At 39.7% G+C, this 19,282-nt stretch overlaps 1 protein-coding gene and 1 long non-coding RNA gene across 9 annotated transcripts in view; one reads left to right on the top strand and one right to left on the bottom strand.

Annotated features, from left to right (window-relative positions):
* LOC104007835 (uncharacterized) overlaps positions 1-19,282 on the bottom strand; it is a 111,883-nt gene that overhangs the window by 45,505 nt on the left and 47,096 nt on the right. The gene's annotated exons all lie outside the window — the stretch shown is intronic.
* TEK (TEK receptor tyrosine kinase) overlaps positions 1-19,282 on the top strand; it is a 133,922-nt gene that overhangs the window by 85,460 nt on the left and 29,180 nt on the right. For 5 of the 7 annotated variants that reach the window (XR_010148741.1, XM_063787908.1, XM_016960699.4 and 2 more), the window contains 6 exons: positions 2,800-3,084; positions 8,653-8,952; positions 10,751-10,905; positions 12,423-12,633; positions 14,969-15,079; positions 18,549-18,739. Coding sequence is in view for 6 of the 7 variants with exons in the window: in XM_063787908.1 (XP_063643978.1) it covers positions 2,800-3,084; positions 8,653-8,952; positions 10,751-10,905; positions 12,423-12,633; positions 14,969-15,079; positions 18,549-18,739 (1,253 nt within the window). In the remaining variant the exon portion in view is untranslated. The remainder of the gene's footprint in view (positions 1-2,799; positions 3,085-8,652; positions 8,953-10,750; positions 10,906-12,422; positions 12,634-14,968; positions 15,080-18,548; positions 18,740-19,282) is intronic. The other 2 variants (XM_016960700.4, XM_016960697.4) reach the window with 1 other exon arrangement.

The raw sequence follows: 19,282 nt of genomic DNA, 5'->3' as shown, positions 1-19,282 counted from the left end.
GACCCAAGGGATCCCTGATATGTCATCATGTTACCGCTAAAAGGCAAATGGTAGTTAATTCTCTCTCAAGTCACTGTTGGTGAGTCAAAAGGGGAAGAGCATAAACTGACTCAGATGGAAAGTATTTATGGAACAGAACATAAAACACTTCACAGCCCCACACTGTACTGTCTTCAGCCCTCAGAATGTGTTCCAGCCAGGAGGTCTCTCAGAATATTTCAAAGTAGTTCTCAGGGGTAGGCGGGAAGGGGATTATTGAAGGTTCTTCTTTTCCCATCATTTGAATTTTGCTGATGTTTGCTTTTCATTTCGTCTGGCAGTTGCACTGTTTATGTGTGTTGATTGAGATGGTGAAGGCCAGGGAGTCCGGGAGGGGAAGGAAGAGAACACTTTCTGAACATAGTGCAGAAAGGGGCAGACAGGGAGGCGTATTGGGGTAATCATATTCCCAAAGGGCGGGAAAAGGGGAAATGACTATTTATTGAGTTACTCTTCTGTACCAGGCACAGGATTAGGAGGTGTAAATGTATTCTCCAAAATATCAACTCCCCATTCTCCTTTGTCATTGCAAACCTGCCTAAACCACTCTGGGTGGCTATTTTGGAGGTTAAACTTCAGAGGTTAACAAGAGGAGATGGCATCACCTCTCTCCATTTGCAAAGGTTACAGAGAAAGGGCCATCAGAACTTTTGCATAATGGCAAGAAAATGCATGCCTAGCTGCTGGTTCTCACTAGTCTGAGGGTAGTCAGAACCAGGCTGGTGGGACTTAATTCCCAGTAGATGGAAACAGACCCTTCCTCTCACCTCGAACCAAGAGTAAGAGCCGTGTTTCTCAACCTTTAAAAAAAAATGTATTGCTCATCCCCAGTGAGCTGTTTCAGATACGTTTATCCTAGTAGATCCTGCCTCCCGTGAAATTTTAATACCACAGATATGCTCTATATCTGTTTCTGTATTATGGTCCTCTGTAAACAATTGTAGTAATCTGAAATTTTCTCATACACTAAGAACAAATTTTTTTGCCCCATAGGAGTGATTGTGTCCCTACTGAGAATGCATGAATTAGAGGATCTCTATCCTACGTTTTGGAAGGACTTCATATCTGGAATTTAAAAATCAATTTACTATTATTAACTGAAAACACACTATTTCCTCCTTTGTCCAGTGACATAAGACATCTTGAAAGAAGGAAGGGAGGGAGGAAACCAGTGTTAATAGAGCCCCTAACACCTTCCAAGCATTTTCACATCCATTTTCTCACTTATTACTCCTGAGTCTGGAAGATGGATATTTTAATTTTATTTTACAGGTGAACTTGGAGAGATTATGAATTTCCCCAAGGTTGCAAAAGTAAAGTGGCATGTTCCTGTCTCTCTGATTTTAAAACCCATGTTGTTTCTATTCAGTGATGTCTTGGTAGCCCAGGCTCCTGTGGGTGATTATGGCCAGGCATCACGTAGTCATAGCGGATACCTTGATGTGATCAGAGCAGGAATAGGCCTGGCCCTGCCACCACAGCTGTATGATTTCTGAAAATCTTGCTAAGGGGAAGGAACCCCTAAATTGCTTTACAATGTATTGCTCAAAATGGTAACAGAAACGGTAAATACTCGCCCATAATCCCATAACCTTGGCAAATCTACTGTTTTGATTTTTATCAGTTTCCTTCCTATCCTTCACCATTGTAGACATAACTTTTAGCATGCCTACATGTACTTGAAGTCTTTTTATTGGGCTTTCATACTTTTCCTAGTTATCTATTTTTCCACTGAATGGCTATATCATAATTTATTAAAGCAGTTTCCTATTTTGAGTGTTTAGGTTTCTTCCAATTGTTTGCTATTATAAATAATGTAATGAATCATTTTGGTAGGAAAAAAAGTATCATATGGGCCACTTGCTTGTGTTTCTTTGATAGCTTATGAAGTTGTATCTTATTCTAGAAGCCAAGGTTACTCTTAAAAGGTGCCCTTTAGCGCTGTCATTGCCTCCACCCTTGTATTAGTCTGTACTTGCATTGCTATAAAGAAATACCTGAGACTGGGTAATTTGGAAGAAAAGAGGTTTGGCTTTTTACCAAACCAAACAGTAAAAACAGTAACCATTGGCTCATGGTTCTGCATGCTGTATAGGGAGCATCTGCTTTTGGGGAGGCCTGAGGGAGCTTTTACTCATGGCAGAAGGCAAAGTGGGAGCAGGCACTTTGCATGGTGAAAGCAGGAGCAAAAGAGTGAGGGGGGGCGGTGCTATACACTTTTTTTTTTTTTTTTACTGTTTCATAATTTATTTATTTTTCCATGGAAATTATTTAACATTTTATTTTCTGACAAAGCTCCTGTTTATTTTATTTTTTATTTTTTATTATACTTTAAGTTTTAGGGTGCATGTGCACAATGTGCAGGTTAGTTACATATGTATACATGTGCCATGTTGGTGTGCTGCACCCATTAACTCGTCATTTAACTTTAGGTATATCTCCTAATGCTATCCCTCCCCCCTCCCCCGGCAATTGAACAATGAGAACATATGGAAACAGGAAGGGGAACATCACACACTGGGGCCTGTTATATACTTTCAAATGACCAGATTTCATCAGAACTCACTCGGTATCAGGAGGACAGCACCAAGGGGGATGGCTAAACCATTCATGGGAAGTCACACTCATCAACCAATCACCTCCCACCAGGCCCCACCTCCAACACTGGGGATTACGTTTCAATATGAGATTTGGGTGGGGACACTAATCCAAACTATATCAGCCATATATAAAAATAATTATTTTTCTGGATTCTCCTAGGACTCCCTCCTCCAAGAGGTCTAAATCTCCTGCCTAAAAGTCAGACCACTCTAAATTTGACCTGGCAACCAATATTTCCAAGCTCGGAAGATGACTTTTATGTTGAAGTGGAGAGAAGGTCTGTGCAAAAAAGTGATCAGCAGAATATTAAAGTTCCAGGCAACTTGACTTCGGTGCTACTTAACAACTTACATCCCAGGGAGCAGTACGTGGTCCGAGCTAGAGTCAACACCAAGGCCCAGGGGGAATGGAGTGAAGATCTCACTGCTTGGACCCTTAGTGACAGTAAGTAATTCATGCTGCTCCAGCCTCATCTGAGCAATAAGGGGCTACCGCCATGCAGACTTAGCTAACATCACTTCAAGACTATTGGAAATTATGAAAAAAAGTTAGTTGTGAGAGAAGGCTAATTAGTGCCTCCCACCTAATCATTTTAATAACTTGCAATATATAACATATATTTGGATTTGCAATAATTCAGGTCTGTGCTAAAATTTACCTTCCCTTGGTGTGCAGTTGTTTATTTAGTAAATTAGTAACAAGAAGAAGGTTTTCTAGGGCTTGTTGAACCGTTTATGGGGTAGTTTTGAAGAATTATCATATATCTACATGTACACAGATGTCAGTTAATTCCAGATGGGTCTTTCCTAATCATAAAAACCAAATACCTTTGCTTGAAACCCCTTGAAAACAGGTAATTTTAAAAGTTAAAAGATTTATCTAGGAGTAATCACTTTTTTTTTCCAAAGTATTTTGCATTTCAGGCTTCTCTCTATTTCAGATTGGTCATTTAAAATTAATGGGAATTTCTTGGGTTTCTTTGTAGTATTGAAAGTCTATTCATTACTAAACTAAGCAGAGAGTTTTATTTTGATTCACTGAAATTAGAACTGTGTGCATTTGGAACCCTTGGAAAGGTAAACTATTTCTTGGCCACACACAACTACCACTGAAGTCAGGATCATGTGGTCTATGGCCTTACCACCCTGAACATGCTGGATCTCATTGATCCTGGAAGCTAAGCAGGGTCAGGCCTGGATGGGAGATTATGTGGTCCCTTGCCAGCTCCCAGAGTCTGAGGCTGTCTTTGCAGCTGGTTCTCCACTTCCTCAGGAACAGGTGTGGAAGCTGGCTCAGTGTTTCTTTGGCCACTCTTTTATTGCATCAGTGACTTATGAAAGTCTGAATTGTTTTGTCAGTGTTTAGGGATTCTTCATATATAATGTTTAATTCTGTGAAATTTCCAAGGTGCAGAATCATGCTAAGAGTAACACAATGAACAATCACATTCCTACCATCCAGAATTAACAACTGTTAACATTTTGTCATATTTGCTGTCAGCATTTGTTGTTGACTTACATAATAACCCACTATAGGTGTATCAGTATCTCCTGCAACTGTTACCCCTATTCCATTTCTATTCCCCTCTCCCAAGAGACAACCGAAATTATGAGTTTGTTAAGTATATTTTAATTTAATGTTGTATATATATATATATATATATATATATATATATATTTTTTTTTTTTTTTTTTTTTTTTTTTTTTGAGACGGAGTCTCGCTCTGTCGCCCAGGCTGGAGTGCAGTGGCGCGATCTCGGCTCACTGCAAGCTCCGCCTCCCGGGTTCACGCCATTCTCCTGCCTCAGCCTCCCGAGTAGCTGGGACTACAGGCGCCCGCTACCACGCCCGGCTAATTTTTTTGTATTTTTAGTAGAGACGGGGTTTCACCGTGTTAGCCAGGATGGTCTCGATCTCCTGACCTCGTGATCCGCCCGCCTCGGCCTCCCAAAGTGCTGGGATTACAGGCGTGAGCCACCGCGCCCGGCCATATATATATTTTTTGAGACAAGGTCTTGCTCTGTTGCCCAGGCTGGTGAGCAGTGGTGCCATTATGGCTTCTGCAGCCTTGGCTTCCTGGGCCCAAGCAGTCCTCCCACCTCAGCCTCCTGAGTAGCTGGGACCACAGGCACACGCCACCACACCTGACTATTTTTTTTTAATTTTTTTGTAGAGATGGGATCTCCCTATGTTGCCCAGGCTGGTCTGGAACTCCTGGGCTCAAGCAATCCTCCCGCCTTCGCCTCCCAAAGTGCTGGAATTACAGGCATGAGCCACTGTGCCAAGCCCAATGTTCTATAATTTTAATATCTCTGAAACTATACACATGCATACATATCATTCTTCATTTTTTGAATGAACATTATGGATTTTATCTATCCATGTTTATTTAGCTTTGTTGCATGTAATTTTAACTTCTGTATAATATTCTGTCTTATGAATGTATCTTGTCATTCATCCTCTCCGTTTTAGAGGGAGATGTAGGTTTTTTTCATTTTTTACTATCATGAACAAAATGCAATGCCCATTCTTATGCATGTCTCCATGTGCATAGACAGGTGTGAGAGTTTTTCTAGGAACAAGTCCGGTGGTGGAACTCATGGGCTATTTCCCTCTAAAGTGGTTAGTCAGTGTGTACTATGTTCAGGAGTGTATGACAGTGCCATTTTCCTTATACCCATCTCTATGTCTATATCCTTTCCCTATATCACTCGATAGTGTCACACCTTTTTACTTTGCGTATCTCAAAAGCAAAATATGGTGCCTCATTGTTAATTTCAATTTTGATTTCCTTGATAGCTAGCAAAGGTGAGCATCTTTTTATGTTAATTGTCCTCTTTTTTGATATACTTATTGATATACTGGATGTCCTCTTTTTTGATATACTTATTGATATCCTTTGCTCATTTGGAATAGGTTGTCTTTCTCACTGATTTGTAAAAATTATTTATGTAATCTAAATACTTTGTTATGTGTATTGCAAATATATTCTCCTAATCCCTTTATTGTAACCTTGTTTGTGGTGGCTTTTAACCCACAGACACTTGACATTTTGATGCAGCTGGACCTGTCAGTATTTGCCTGTGTGATTTATACTTTTTGCATTTTGGAATTATTCCCTATCCCAAGGTCATAAACATATTCTCTGTGTTTTTCCTAGTAGTTCTAGTGTTGTTTTGTGTATTTAGGTCTTTAAGATATAAAAATGTTATTTTGGGGTACAGTATATTTTAATATTTTTATTTTAATCTTATTTATTCACATATGGCATGTCAGTGGTCCCAATGCCACGTATTGAGTAGTCCCCATGGTGAGCTGTGATGCTTTCTGTATCATATGCCAGGTTCTCATATTCATTTTGCATCTATTTCTGGATGTTCTGTTCCCTTCCATTGATCTGTTTGTTCCTGTACCATTTCCAGCATATTAACTATAAACTTGTGAAATGTCAGTAACTGTGGGATGAATCACTATTTCCTATTTCAAAATTATCTTAGGTGCTCACTCACCTAAACTACATAAGTTTCATCCTCATTAGAATGATACACTCTCAAAATCACACTATCATTATCATATTTATAGGATTAAACAAAAACTAGTTAATAGTCACTGGGAGTCGACTTGCCTTGGATGATTGTTTGAAGTTTGATGGAGGGTCAATGCTGGTGGTGGTAGTAGGGATGTGAGATTGGCAGGGTAGGAGTTGATCCCTATAGGGTCAGGAAATCCGAGGAAGGAGGATGTGAATGAGAACATCTCATTTTTACCTGAAAATATTTGTTAATATGCTGTGTTGTCATTGACTGATCATGTATGTTCATAAGTAAAATTAATACTTCCAGTTATAAAGTTTGTGTTGGTTTCCAGCCTAGCAATTCCATCTGGTCCAGGGGTAAGAAGTGGAGTGAATTAGATTTGGCGTATCACCCCAATCATATGTTAAAAATAATATATGTGTGTTATGTTTTCCTGTTGGAAAACATTTACATGGGGAGTATTTGTCCCTTACAATGACTTTTTGAGGAAGGTAGAGTAAGAATGATTATCAGAGTTAATAGATGAGGAACCTGAGGCACAGAGGAGGGTAAGTGACTTGCCCAAAATTATGGAACTAGTACGGCATGGGGATTAGGATTCTAATCCACATCTTAGTTCTATTTTTCCCCCCACCATGCTACAAATGTCTTGCACTTGTCTCTTTGGATGGGCGACCCACTGCTTCAAAGCAACTATGCTTCTAGAGGTTCTTTAAGTAGTGATATCCCGTTTCTAAATTGTTTAAGGTCTGATTAGTGTTTCCTAAAGCATTTTAGAATCTATTGTAGAGTCACCCAGAGAACCTGCTAAAATGTAGATTGCTGGGTCCAGACCCACTGAATTTAAATCAAAGGTTTATTGAGCTATCCCTAAGAATGACTCCTTTCAGGCATAAAATGGATAAGTTGGTAGATGCAAATTTATGATTTTTAGTTGGCACAAAAATTATATTCATTATTTTTCTAACAAGCATCTAAAAGACACTGCTGCTTTTTGTGACAGGCTTAGAAGACCACTGGTTTATGAAGTTGAATTTTTTGAGCCACAACTATACAAATATTAACTATGTGATCATAGTAATCTGAAAATGTTGGTATTTCTGTTACTCCTTCAATCTCCTGTGGGAAGAAAGGCTATTGTATATTTTTATAAAAATATACAAAAGACTTGGTACTGGATATAAAGAAAGTTAAGACATACTGTTGATTAATTGTGATTTTTGGATACTGTACCATCTGCTAGACATAGAACATAACAATCAGATTTGGAAGGTTGTAAATCCAATACCTAATTCTCATAAATTGCCACAGTCCCCTAAAGAGTAACAAGGGGGAGTCAACATAATGCAAAGAAGAAATTTAAAATAGAAAGGATGTACCTTGAGATACTTCTCAAAGGTTCTAATTTGTTTATAAGCAGTAACTTTCATGTGCAGAAACAATGGTGTATGGAATGAAACAGCCTATGTCTACTATTCGCCTACTGGGACGAGTACAAACCCCTTAAACTTTTGAAGTCTCAGTTTTCTCATCTCTAAAACGTGGATCATAAAAATCTCAGTACTGTGTGGTTATACAAGTCAAGAGAGTGTCTGCATGTGGAAGCACATTGTAAATAGCCTCATAAATGTAAGGTACAGTTACTATTAAGGACAAGAGCTCGAATCCATTCTTTTCCTGGATCAAATAGGCTTAGCCTTTATTGGGTCACGAACTTCCCTTCTAGCCTGTGCCCTTTAGAGTTTGAGTGAGAATGTAGTGGTGCTGCGGTGCCTGTCATCTTCACATGTGGAAAACCTCAAGGCATCTCTTTCTCATCCTGCCTGTGTCCCTGAATGGAATGTGATTCCACTTTTCCCCAAATCCCTATAATACTTTGTCTACTAAAAGTTATTAGCACATTTTCTCATGTATACACTGACCTGCCTGCTGCTCCATAAATTGAGGGCAAGGACAGACCACATGACACTAAGACTATGGACTACAGAGCCAGAATGCCAGGAGTTGAATCTTGTTTCTTATACTTAACAGTAGTGTCACCATGGCTAAGTCACTTAATCTCTCCAGACCTCAGCACTTACAGAAAGATTGCTATGAAGAGGAAGTGAGTTAATATATACAAGAGACTAGATCAATGCCTGCCATATTGTAAGCACTATATAAATGCCAGCCCTCAGAAGCTTTCCATTCTTCCCAGCATCAAGAATAGTAAGTACAGGTTTGTGGAATAACAGAATTTCTAAGGCCTTCATTTAGTGTCAAGATGACAGATAGATGATATGTGTTGCCATTTCTCTGTCTGTGCCACTCTTTCAAGTCTGCATGGAGTCCAGTAGCCGCTACCAATTGATTGGGATACCATATGAGAAAACATCTGTTCGCCTTTCATGAGCTGACATGAACTCTATCTCAAAAGCATAATGATCTAAGCCATGGGAGTATATCTTAAGTGAATCTTTTTTCTGTTTAATTTCTAGTTCTTCCTCCTCAACCAGAAAACATCAAGATTTCCAACATCACACACTCCTCGGCTGTGATTTCTTGGACAATATTGGATGGCTATTCTATTTCTTCTATTACTATCCGTTACAAGGTTCAAGGCAAGAATGAAGACCAGCACGTTGATGTGAAGATAAAGAATGCCACCATCACTCAGTATCAGCTCAAGGGCCTAGAGCCTGAAACAGCATACCAGGTGGACATTTTTGCAGAGAACAACATAGGGTCAAGCAACCCAGCCTTTTCTCATGAACTGGTGACCCTCCCAGAATCTCAAGGTTGGTTGAATGGACAGGTATTTACATAGGATTACCATGCAGCCCTATAGGCAGCTGGTTTATCAGGACAGGCCCGTGAGATGAAAGCCTATGAAAAGTCGGTGGTTGAATGGACAGGCATTTACAGAGAGGTCCTTAATATCAAAATGCCTCTGAGAAGGATCCCTGTTGGTCCATTTTCTATTGTTGAACCTTAGAATAGATCAGTCTATCAGCATACCCCATCCAGCAATCTAAGAAGAAAGCCCTGAGGAATATGAATTTTAATTCCTAGGAGAAAGAAGAATGTGGGAGCTGCTTATAGAAGGCAGGCTAGGCAAGAGCTCCAGTAGGAGGCTCCAAGAACCATGCTCCATTCTTCCTCAAACACTCCTTTTTTAGCTTGGATGACATTGTGCAATTCTGAGTCTTCTTCTACTTTACTGATGCAGGTTATTAAGTCTCCATGTCCACCACTAACCCCAACCCCAGAAAAAGTACGTGCTTTGAGCTAGATAGAGATCCTCTCCAGATGCCATACTGTGCCCACCATTTGTGATTGATAAAGTCTGTTGAGTGTAATTAAGTGAACAAGGGTCCCATGTGGGTGGAGCTGCAGCAGGAGGATTGACTTCAAGTCTGTGCAGAGGCACCTCCCGGCTCTCTGTGTTGTGTACAATGTGTGCCAGAGAATGTAGATGGAGGCACGTTAGAGGCAAGTTTTGAAAATTTATGATTTGGATTACAGTCTGTTTTTAAAGAAAATACTATAACTAAATCTGAAAACTTCTTGGTTCTCTTGGAGGATTACCTAGACCTTAAGAAACAAAATCAAACAAGTCGCTTTAACAGTGCTGATTCTTTGGAACATTTTTGAAATGTTCAAGGAATGAAGAGTCTGCCAAATATAGAAAATCATGGTTTTCAGGTCACACTCTTAGTGAATGCCCCATTTTTGTAATTACTTGTGTTTTGGTGAAATGTAACTTCCTAAATTCAAGCTATACATAAAATACCAAGAGAAAAATTTTAAAACAAGACAAAATCAAAAGTTTCTCACCATTCTAGACATCTCTGTATCTGTACATATATAGAGATAGAAGAAAAGATAAATGAGAAGAGAGGGATACTTTTAAGAGGACGGGATCATGTTCTGTGTGCTATTGCTAATAAAAATATATCGAGTTTAATTTTATTTAAATAAGGAAAAGAAATAGACTTGACCATAGTCTTTAATAGTTTATTTTGACCTGAGCCCTAAATTTAATTTTTCCTCTGTCTTTTCCTGTCTTCCTCCCTCCGTCTCTCTCTTCTTCTATTGGGTATCATTAGGTCTTCTTCATTAACTCGTTAAAACAAGACAAACAAAACAAAATATCTGATAGACTGTAAGCTCTTAGCATCATTGAACTTAAAAGCATTTCTAGGTGGGGAAATTGAGGTTTAGGGAGGTTTAGTCACTCTCTCAAAGTTATACCTGTAGTAATTCTCCCTATTATTCAACATTGTTCATTTGCTTGGGATTCTACTTGGAAATAAAAGTTGAACAAATGACAACTAATGATTAGCATATTGCTAATTGTAGCAGCACTTTTGCATGTTTTTTTTTTTTTTTAAATCGTATTACAACCCTGTGAGTCAGACTCATCTCCACTGAGTTTGGAATATAAATGAGTAGCCCGAGGTCATATAGTGGTTAGGTGGCAGGGTTAGGGCTGCTGTTAAGTTCCCATTACACTGTGTCTTCTCCCACATATGGTGTGGGTCTGTTTCTCTATGTAAACTAAACTACCTGCTTCACCTCTGTCTTCCTGCACAGCACCAGCGGACCTTGGAGGGGGGAAGATGCTGCTTATAGCCATCCTTGGCTCTGCTGGAATGACCTGCCTGACTGTGCTGTTGGCCTTTCTGATCATATTGCAATTGAAGAGGGCAAATGTGCAAAGGAGAATGGCCCAAGCCTTCCAAAACGTGGTAGTGTCTCATCTTCCTACTAGCTAATAAGGGCAAGTCCAAGTACAGGCAGAACCTTCACTTTAAAGATATGGACCAGGAAATTTACTTATAAAGTAAATATTTCCCTTAGGCAAGCCTCATCTTCTCTTTGGCTTTCATTATGAAATGGGAGATAAAAAGTATGACTTTATAATTTCTTATCCAAACCAGAACAATTTTAAGAGTGAAAAGGGTGCTCTTAGTAAATTATGCAGGAAACTAGGTCTGCCCCTGCCTGCTGAAATGAGACATATGGTCATCCTAGTAATAAGTCCCCAGAGATGATATCTTGCAACAGAATAAATTGAACATTTTTGGTAAGGAAGGACAGAGGGTAACCAGACCTCAGTGAGATAGGTAATGACATAATATATTAGACAAGTTTTCCTCACATTTGCCTATTTCCAGTTCCCATTTCTTTCTAGTAAGTCCCTCAACCTTATCACCCCTCGTATGTGTAAGAATTATATATACCTGTGTGTGTCTTCCATTCCTGTGTACCCTCAGTCTGAAGTCAGAGTTCCTGGCACTTGGTACTGCCTCATTTTTTTTTTCATCTAGGAATTCTAACCAGTAGCAAAGGCCTATAAAAATCACACTTTACCAAGAGCCATCTTATTTGAGTTCTTTTGGTATACTAAAACCTGAAAATGTATCTAGTTTGTGGGTTCAGGCCCTGTAAAATTAATTTGAACCAGACTTTATCAATTCTGTATATAATGCATTGAGTGCAATGATTCAAATGAGGTGTACCCCATGTGCATGAGTCCCCGAGTTTCCCTTCCATGGAGGACAAGAAGAACTTCACTATCTGACTCCATGCCAGAGCTGGCTCAACTCAGGCTGTCGCTGGAGAAGAAGGGCCAGCAAGGGGGTTGGGAGTGCTGGAGCCTGTCAAAATACCGGTGCTTTTTCATGGTAGCACCAGCAGCTATTTGAATTCAGGAGAAAGAGATACTGTGTTGGGTTTGGCTCTAAGCTTCAATCATCTTGTGGCCAGAGTGGACTTAGAGATTCTAAGCCTTACTACGAGAGAGAAACAGTGTGCACTGAAAATAGAGTAGGATCAGGATAATGCTAAGAAAGCTCTCACTGAGGCACATCCTGTGGCTGCCCCACATAGGCTCTCCAAGTTAGTTTCCAAACCAGAACTGAACGCTTGCTCATTTCACAGCACTGTAGGGAACTCACGTACAACTAACACAAGGATGGCAAACACATGGCATATGTACTGTTACTCCTTCCTCCGTCACCCTTTACAGACATTGCTAATCAACAAGCTTTTCTGGGGAGGCCCAGAATTGTGCCCGTGCAGCCCTGTTGGCAGCTGGTTTATCAGGGCAGGCCTTTGTGATGAAAACCTATTTCCCTTTCCAGTCTAGAATTAAATATACTATTTCTTTTCTCATCTGGTGTGGATGCCAACCAGAAGACATTATGCCCCTTAGAATTATGAAAAATCCTGACACAAAATGATGAAATAATTATTTTTCCAGAGGGAAGAACCAGCTGTGCAGTTCAACTCAGGAACTCTGGCCCTAAACAGGAAGGTCAAAAACAACCCAGATCCTACAATTTATCCAGTGCTTGACTGGAATGACATCAAATTTCAAGACGTGATTGGGGAGGGCAATTTTGGCCAAGTTCTTAAGGCGCGCATCAAGAAGGATGGGTTACGGATGGATGCTGCCATCAAAAGAATGAAAGGTCAGTGGTTGACCAGATAGAGTCAGCATTGCATGAGGGTGTGGAGAAAACTTGATTTCCTGCTGATTCTTTCCTCTATAGTCTTACAAAAAATTGGCATGGTATCAGACATAGCTGTTATTTGCAACTGAAGGTTATGCTTCCTTTGAAGTTGAGCCTGTGATAGTCAGGATATCAATACAAAGGCAGGAGCCATTTAAACATCACTGTCTTGATTCATTGGGATGAGATACTATAGATTCTTGGTCATATATAGCTAACTTTTGTGGAGCATCGTTGTTTCTCTTAAAGCAGTGCTTCTCCAAATTGAGTGTGCATCAGAATCACCTGGAAGGCTTGTTTAAAAACGGGCTGTTGGGCCCTACCCCACAATTTCTGACTCAGTCTAGGGCAGGGCCAGAGAATCTGCATTTTTCATTAGTTTTCCAGTGATGCTATCTTGTGGGTTTGGGGACCACATTTTGCAAACCACAGTCTTCATAGGTTAACTGTATATAAGTTCCTGGGGACACTGTTAGAAATGCATTCACTTGGGTTTGTTCTACTCCTTGACTACATCTGAGTTTCTTGGGTAGCATATGAAAATCTGTGTTCTTAAGTGGCTTTCTCAATGGTTCCTCTGTACACTCAGGTTTGCAGAGAAAACCACTGACTTAAGGTCATAAGAACTAAATCTTTTCCAGCTTTGTTCATCTCAAGACTGTTTGATACCTACCCATCTAATAATATTTGATAATATCTTCAGAGAAAGCAGCATGACTAGTTCACTGGCAAATTAGCTAGCTGTCTTCTCTTCTGTATGAAAGAGCAGTTTGTATAAGACTTGACTGTGAGGCTGCACTATTGATTTTACAAAATACAGGCTTGGAATGTGGTGCATTAAAGCAGAGAATATGATGAACTATTATCATTGTGCAGCTCCATCTTAAGAGCTCTCTAAGGATGCTGGCAGATTTTTCTTTTTTTTTTTGGACCACACTATTGAATCTATGAATTACCTCTAAATCTTATTAAATCATCTCTGCTTTCTGCATTGTTAGGAAGACTAACAAAACAAAATATTATCTATGATTGGAAACAGCAATATGTTTCTTTAAAAACAATACAAACTACTTGCAAAACAGCCACAAATCCCTTTTCTGTTTTGCTACTTTAGTCACAGGGAGTTTTGGGGAGCAGTGAGGATAGTGAGAGGAGAGGGGTGTAGAATCTTATGAAGGCAGTTTTTATTGGGATCTATTGTGAGCCTGATTTTCTACCTTGTGCCCATGTGAAGAGGGAAAATAGCTTAATAAGGCACCAGGGCAGATAAATCCTGCAGGCAAAGCAGTGCATCCAAAGAAGGGCAGTTACTGAAGTGGACAACCTCACTATAAAGAACTTTAAAAAAATATTCCCAAGATATTGACCCTCCGTGAGGCTTCTGTAGTATGAATAGAGCACTTGACTTATGAGTACCATTAGCCCCTCATGAGATGATTGTCACAGTTTCTAAGCATGAGCAGCCATGTTTATGGCCACCAGCACCTCACTCCTTTCCTTGCCACCCAATGTGTTGTTTTTTTTTTTTTAAAGCAGCAATAGCTCATTGTCCCTGACTCAAGACTGATCAGTTTATGCACCAACCAATAGCCTTCTCTTCATTCTGGTGCCTGCTGTGTTCTCCCTCTGGTTAAAGTGCTAGTGGAGAGACAAGGCAAAAAGAATAGAAGCAGATGCAACTCAGTGTCCTGATTCCCATGCAACTTCCATAAGATACCATTTGGATTTGATTTGTTTAGCTCAATCAACCAGATTGAGACTGGTTTGTAAAAAATAAGTTACAATTAGTGAACAAAGAGGCATGCATTATTGGTGATGTTTCATGGAAACTTTGGTTCTATTCCTCAGTTGTCTCTGGATGGTAGATTTAGCTGGAAGAGCTAAAATCTAAAAGATGATACAGCTCCACCTCTACCAAGTCATTTACCTGAGGATCTGGGAGCTTCAACAAGAAAACTTTAGAGAGTAGTGGTTCTCATCCAGGGGTGATTTTGCCCATGGGGGCATTTGGCAATATCTGGATACATTTTTGATTGGCTATTGGCATCTAGTTAGTAGAGGCCAGGATGGCTGCAAAACATCTTACCATGCACGGGACAGGCCCCTGCAAAGGAATTATCAGCCCAGTGTCAATAGTGCCAAGGCCGAGAAACTCTACTTTAGAGTAATCTCTTTGGTTGTATACAGTTGATGGTTATTGAGGGTACCTGAAGGTTCTTAGGGGGCAGGACGGGACAGCTGATTCTGAAAAGGTGTAACAAAGAAGAATCACAACCCTTGACTTTCTTCCCAGAATATGCCTCCAAAGATGATCACAGGGACTTTGCAGGAGAACTGGAAGTTCTTTGTAAACTTGGACACCATCCAAACATCATCAATCTCTTAGGAGCATGTGAACATCGAGGTAAGATGCTCTTTTCCTGTCTTTCCTGCCATGGTTTTTATAAAACAGACAAATTCCATATGGATATAAGGAAAGATAATGATCTTAAGAATGTTGCCTATTTTTTTTAAAGTTGCATCTTCTATCTGAATGTCTGTCTAGTCCCATTTATAGACTGTGCTGTGGTTTGCCTTGTTTTTGGAGGGAGGTGCCGAGGCTGGACTATTTAGCCTCTGATGTGGTTCAGCCATTACTGCCCAAAGGTATTCATGGCTCCTACCTGCCCCATCCTTGGCCATGCAGAGGTTTTCTCCACTACCACTACTATTATAGTAGGGGAGCCCCCACCATCAGCTTCTTAATTGCCTACCTTTACATTTTTCCTGGAAACCCAGGGAATTGGTATTCTGAATGTTAAAAGCCATGAATGCCAGCAATCTACTGTAATATGAAAACTAAGGATGGTTGGATTTTAAAAATAATTATAAGAAGCTTTCATGCGATAGTGCTTTGTTTTTATCCAGAATGCTTTCATGTACAATTACAATGGAGCTTTACAACTATCCTGTGTTGCACATGCATTTAAAGTTAAATTTATGTTAATTCAAATGTTTATTGAGTATTTTCTACTGTAATGCGTGTAATTACTGGTGAGTGAGTAGGTAACAACAAAAATCCTCTATGGGTTTACCTCTGCATGCAGCATGGCCTTGTAGTTCTGAATCTCTGCTTAAACTTCACTTCTCATGGAAAAGTTTGCTCCCACAAAAAGGTCCATGCAGTAATTATTTACAAACTTGACAGCCTCTTGTTGACTTTGCAGCACAAACACCAACAATAAAAAAGAGACTACTTCCATTTCCTCAATTTATTAAACTAAAAATACTGGTGCTTCAAACAATTTATCATTCTATGATCCAATAAGGGTGTAATTCTGAAAGCCAGATCATGTCCCTTAGGTTAAATAATGAAGTAATGACATTTATTTTTTTAGCTACTTCCTGAAAACAGTAATCAGCATGGCACAGGAGTGTAAATGAAAGTTACACACACACACACACCCTGCTGTCCTTGCTGATAGCACTCCCACAAACATGGTGAGTGTTCTTAAAACCCGCCTGACTTTCTGTACAAATCCTACAAATGACACAGTACAAAAGGGCAAGGATTCTCTGGATGCCCAGGGAAAGTGGTGTTATGACGGGAAGCCAAGTGGCCGTGGTGGACAGACTAAACCAGTTTTCTGGAAAAAGGCTAAAACTACAAAGAAGACTGTGCTGAGGCTTTAGTGTTGACCCCACTGCAGATCTAAGAGAATGCTGGCTCTTAAGGGATCCAGGCACTTTGCACTAGGAGGAGATAAGAAGAGAAATGGCCAGTTGATCCAGTTCTAAGTTTCAGCTTTTGTTTTATTCTGAGGACAATAAAATATTGAGGTTACGTTTACTTCATCTGGTTGCAGTTGGTCTTTAGGGAGAGAACAAACCATGATATTAATGCAGCTTCCTTGGTGGGAAAAAAAACCGCAACAACAAAAATATATCCCTTAAAATTTTGCTGTCATCACATTAGCACATAGTTGGCTCTAAAAATTTTAAGATAGGCCAGGCGTGGTGGCTCACGCCTATAATCCCAGCACTTTGGGAGGCCGAGGCAGGCAGATCACAAGGTCAAGATATCGAGACCATCATGGCCAACCAACATGGTGAAACCCTGTCTCTACTAAAAATACCAAAATTAACTGGGCGTAGTGGCGCACGCCTGTAGTCCCAGCTACTCGGGAGGCTGAGGCAGGAGAATCACTTGAACCTGGGAGGCGGAGGTTGCAGTGAGCCGAGATCGCGCCACTGCACTTCAGCCCAGGCGACAGAGACAGACTCGGTTTAAATATATATATATATATGAATGAATATATGTATGTGTATATATATGTGAATATATGTATGTGTATATATATGTGAATATATGTATATATGAATATATGTGTATATATATGAATGTGTATATATATGAATATGTGTATATATGAATATATGTGTATATATATGTATTTAAGGTAAATTATTTACCTTTATCTTTATTAATAAATACATATTTAAATTATTTTAAAATAATTCAGTAAAGATGTGAGAAAGCACATGTATACCATAATTTAGGTCTAACTTTCATTATAGTGCAACAGGTTTCAATATTAGTTTTCTTTTGTTGCTAGAATTTCAATTTCTTAGAAGATCTTTCAAGCTTTTTTTTTTTTTTTTTTTTTTTTGAGATAGGGTCTCACTCTGCACCCCAGTCTGGAGTGCAGTAGCACGATGTCAGCCCACTGCAGCCTCCCCATCCCTGGGTTCAAGCAGTCTTCCCACTTCAGCCTAAGTACTCCCAAGTAGCTGGGACTACAGGGATGCACCACCATGCTTGGCTAATTTTTATTTTATTTTTATTTTTTGTAGAGATTAGGTCTCAGTATACTGCCCAAGCTGGTCTCAAACTCCTGGGCTCAAGCAATCCATCTGCCTTGGCCTCCCAGAGTGCCGGGATTACAAGTGTGAGCCACTGCACTGGGCTTCAAGTTCTAATTCATACATCATTTTAAAAACATGGTTTGCCCAAAAAATTCTTCTTTAAAAAAAAAACAGTAAAATAACTTTGCATTTTACTAGGTATAAATGTCGATGTTTTTAGCAAGTAAATTCCCTTTAAAAAAATTTTTACAAGGGGATAATTTATTTTTTAAAAATTCCAAGAAAACAAAAGTAACAAAACTGGGCAAATAACATTTTATTAAAAAAAAAAAGAGAAATGATGTGGAACAAAAAAGTGACAATGAACCATAAGTTTTTCTAGGAACTATTGTTTTATTTTTTCCTAAAAGCTTGAGTTTTCTGGTATCTTGAAGCAAAATGCAATCTTTGAAACTAACCTCTGGTGGCCAGAGACCCAATCAGCAATATGGTGACTTAGTATGGGTTTTGAGGAGGAGTAGAAGGCAGGAGAGAAAGTTACCTGTTGTGGCTCCTTCCACATGGATATTTAGTTGTTGAAAAATAATAACAACCTCAGGAATAGCTAGAGGCAGACTAGAATAACATGCCTGGCTCATGTTACTAAGCTCCTTGATCAAAATGGAATGCAAATGAAAAGGTGATGTGAAGAACGTGTCTGAGATCTGGAAGAGCGTGCTTTGACTCACTCTACTGTTATTACTGATTGGGTAAAAGCATTTCAGGAAGCCCTCTGTGTGAGTGCAGGTTTGGTAGGAATGGAGAGGGGGTGGGAAGGAGCAAAACCAAGCGTTACAGCCTGGCCCCTTTTGAGTATTGCAGGAGGGTGTCACCTGTCTTCCTCCTGTCCCCCAGTGCTCCCTGGGTGGTGTTGCTAGATGTGTTTTTTAGACAAAATGGAGTTTATAGGCAGTTTCCACAGCACATCTCTTAAATGTCACAGCTGTTCAGGGCCACTGATGAGTCGATGCTCTCTTCCTTCCCTACAGGCTACTTGTACCTGGCCATTGAGTACGCTCCCCATGGAAACCTTCTGGACTTCCTGCGCAAGAGCCGTGTGCTGGAGACGGACCCAGCATTTGCCATTGCCAATAGCACTGCGTCCACACTGTCTTCCCAGCAGCTCCTTCACTTCGCTGCCGATGTGGCCCGGGGCATGGACTACTTGAGCCAAAAACAGGTTTGTCTGGAGGACTTTGCTTTGGATATCTTTCCTGTGGAGTTCCCTCTAAAGTCATTTTCAATATGTTTGTAGGGTCTGTCAACCTCTCTTCTTTAACTCCTTCTTAAAATCTCCCTCATTTTAATCTGTCTGTGAATAGTCCATCTATTTAAACAAAAATTAATACTAACAATATGTTTATCTAGCGATTTTCATAATTATGAAAATTTTATAATTTTCTTCTATCTAATTTCATATATGCAAATTTTATAATTTTCCTAATATGTAGCGAGGTACCTTAAGCTCTCTTAGTCTGGTTTGCCTCTAAATAATGTGTAATAACAGAGACACACTACATTACAGCTGGAGGATTTAACAACCTGTGTTTTTTATTTGTTCGTTTTCTGAAATTCTTCTGCCAAGATGTGGTGTGTCATTTGGCAGAATCCATTACCAGGGAATTTTGGAGGGGAACTTTAAGGGAACTGGATTGTGACTTTTTAAAATCCTTTTTTATACTATTGTTTTCTTTCCTGTTCCCCAAAGTTTTCAGCCCTGGGG

The sequence above is a fragment of the Pan troglodytes genome, chromosome 11, assembly GCF_028858775.2.
Source record: "Pan troglodytes isolate AG18354 chromosome 11, NHGRI_mPanTro3-v2.0_pri, whole genome shotgun sequence".
In the NCBI taxonomy this organism is placed as follows: Eukaryota; Metazoa; Chordata; class Mammalia; order Primates; family Hominidae; genus Pan; species Pan troglodytes.
The sequence above is the reverse complement of the archived record's forward strand: the minus strand, read 5'-3'. Positions and strand labels throughout refer to the sequence as shown.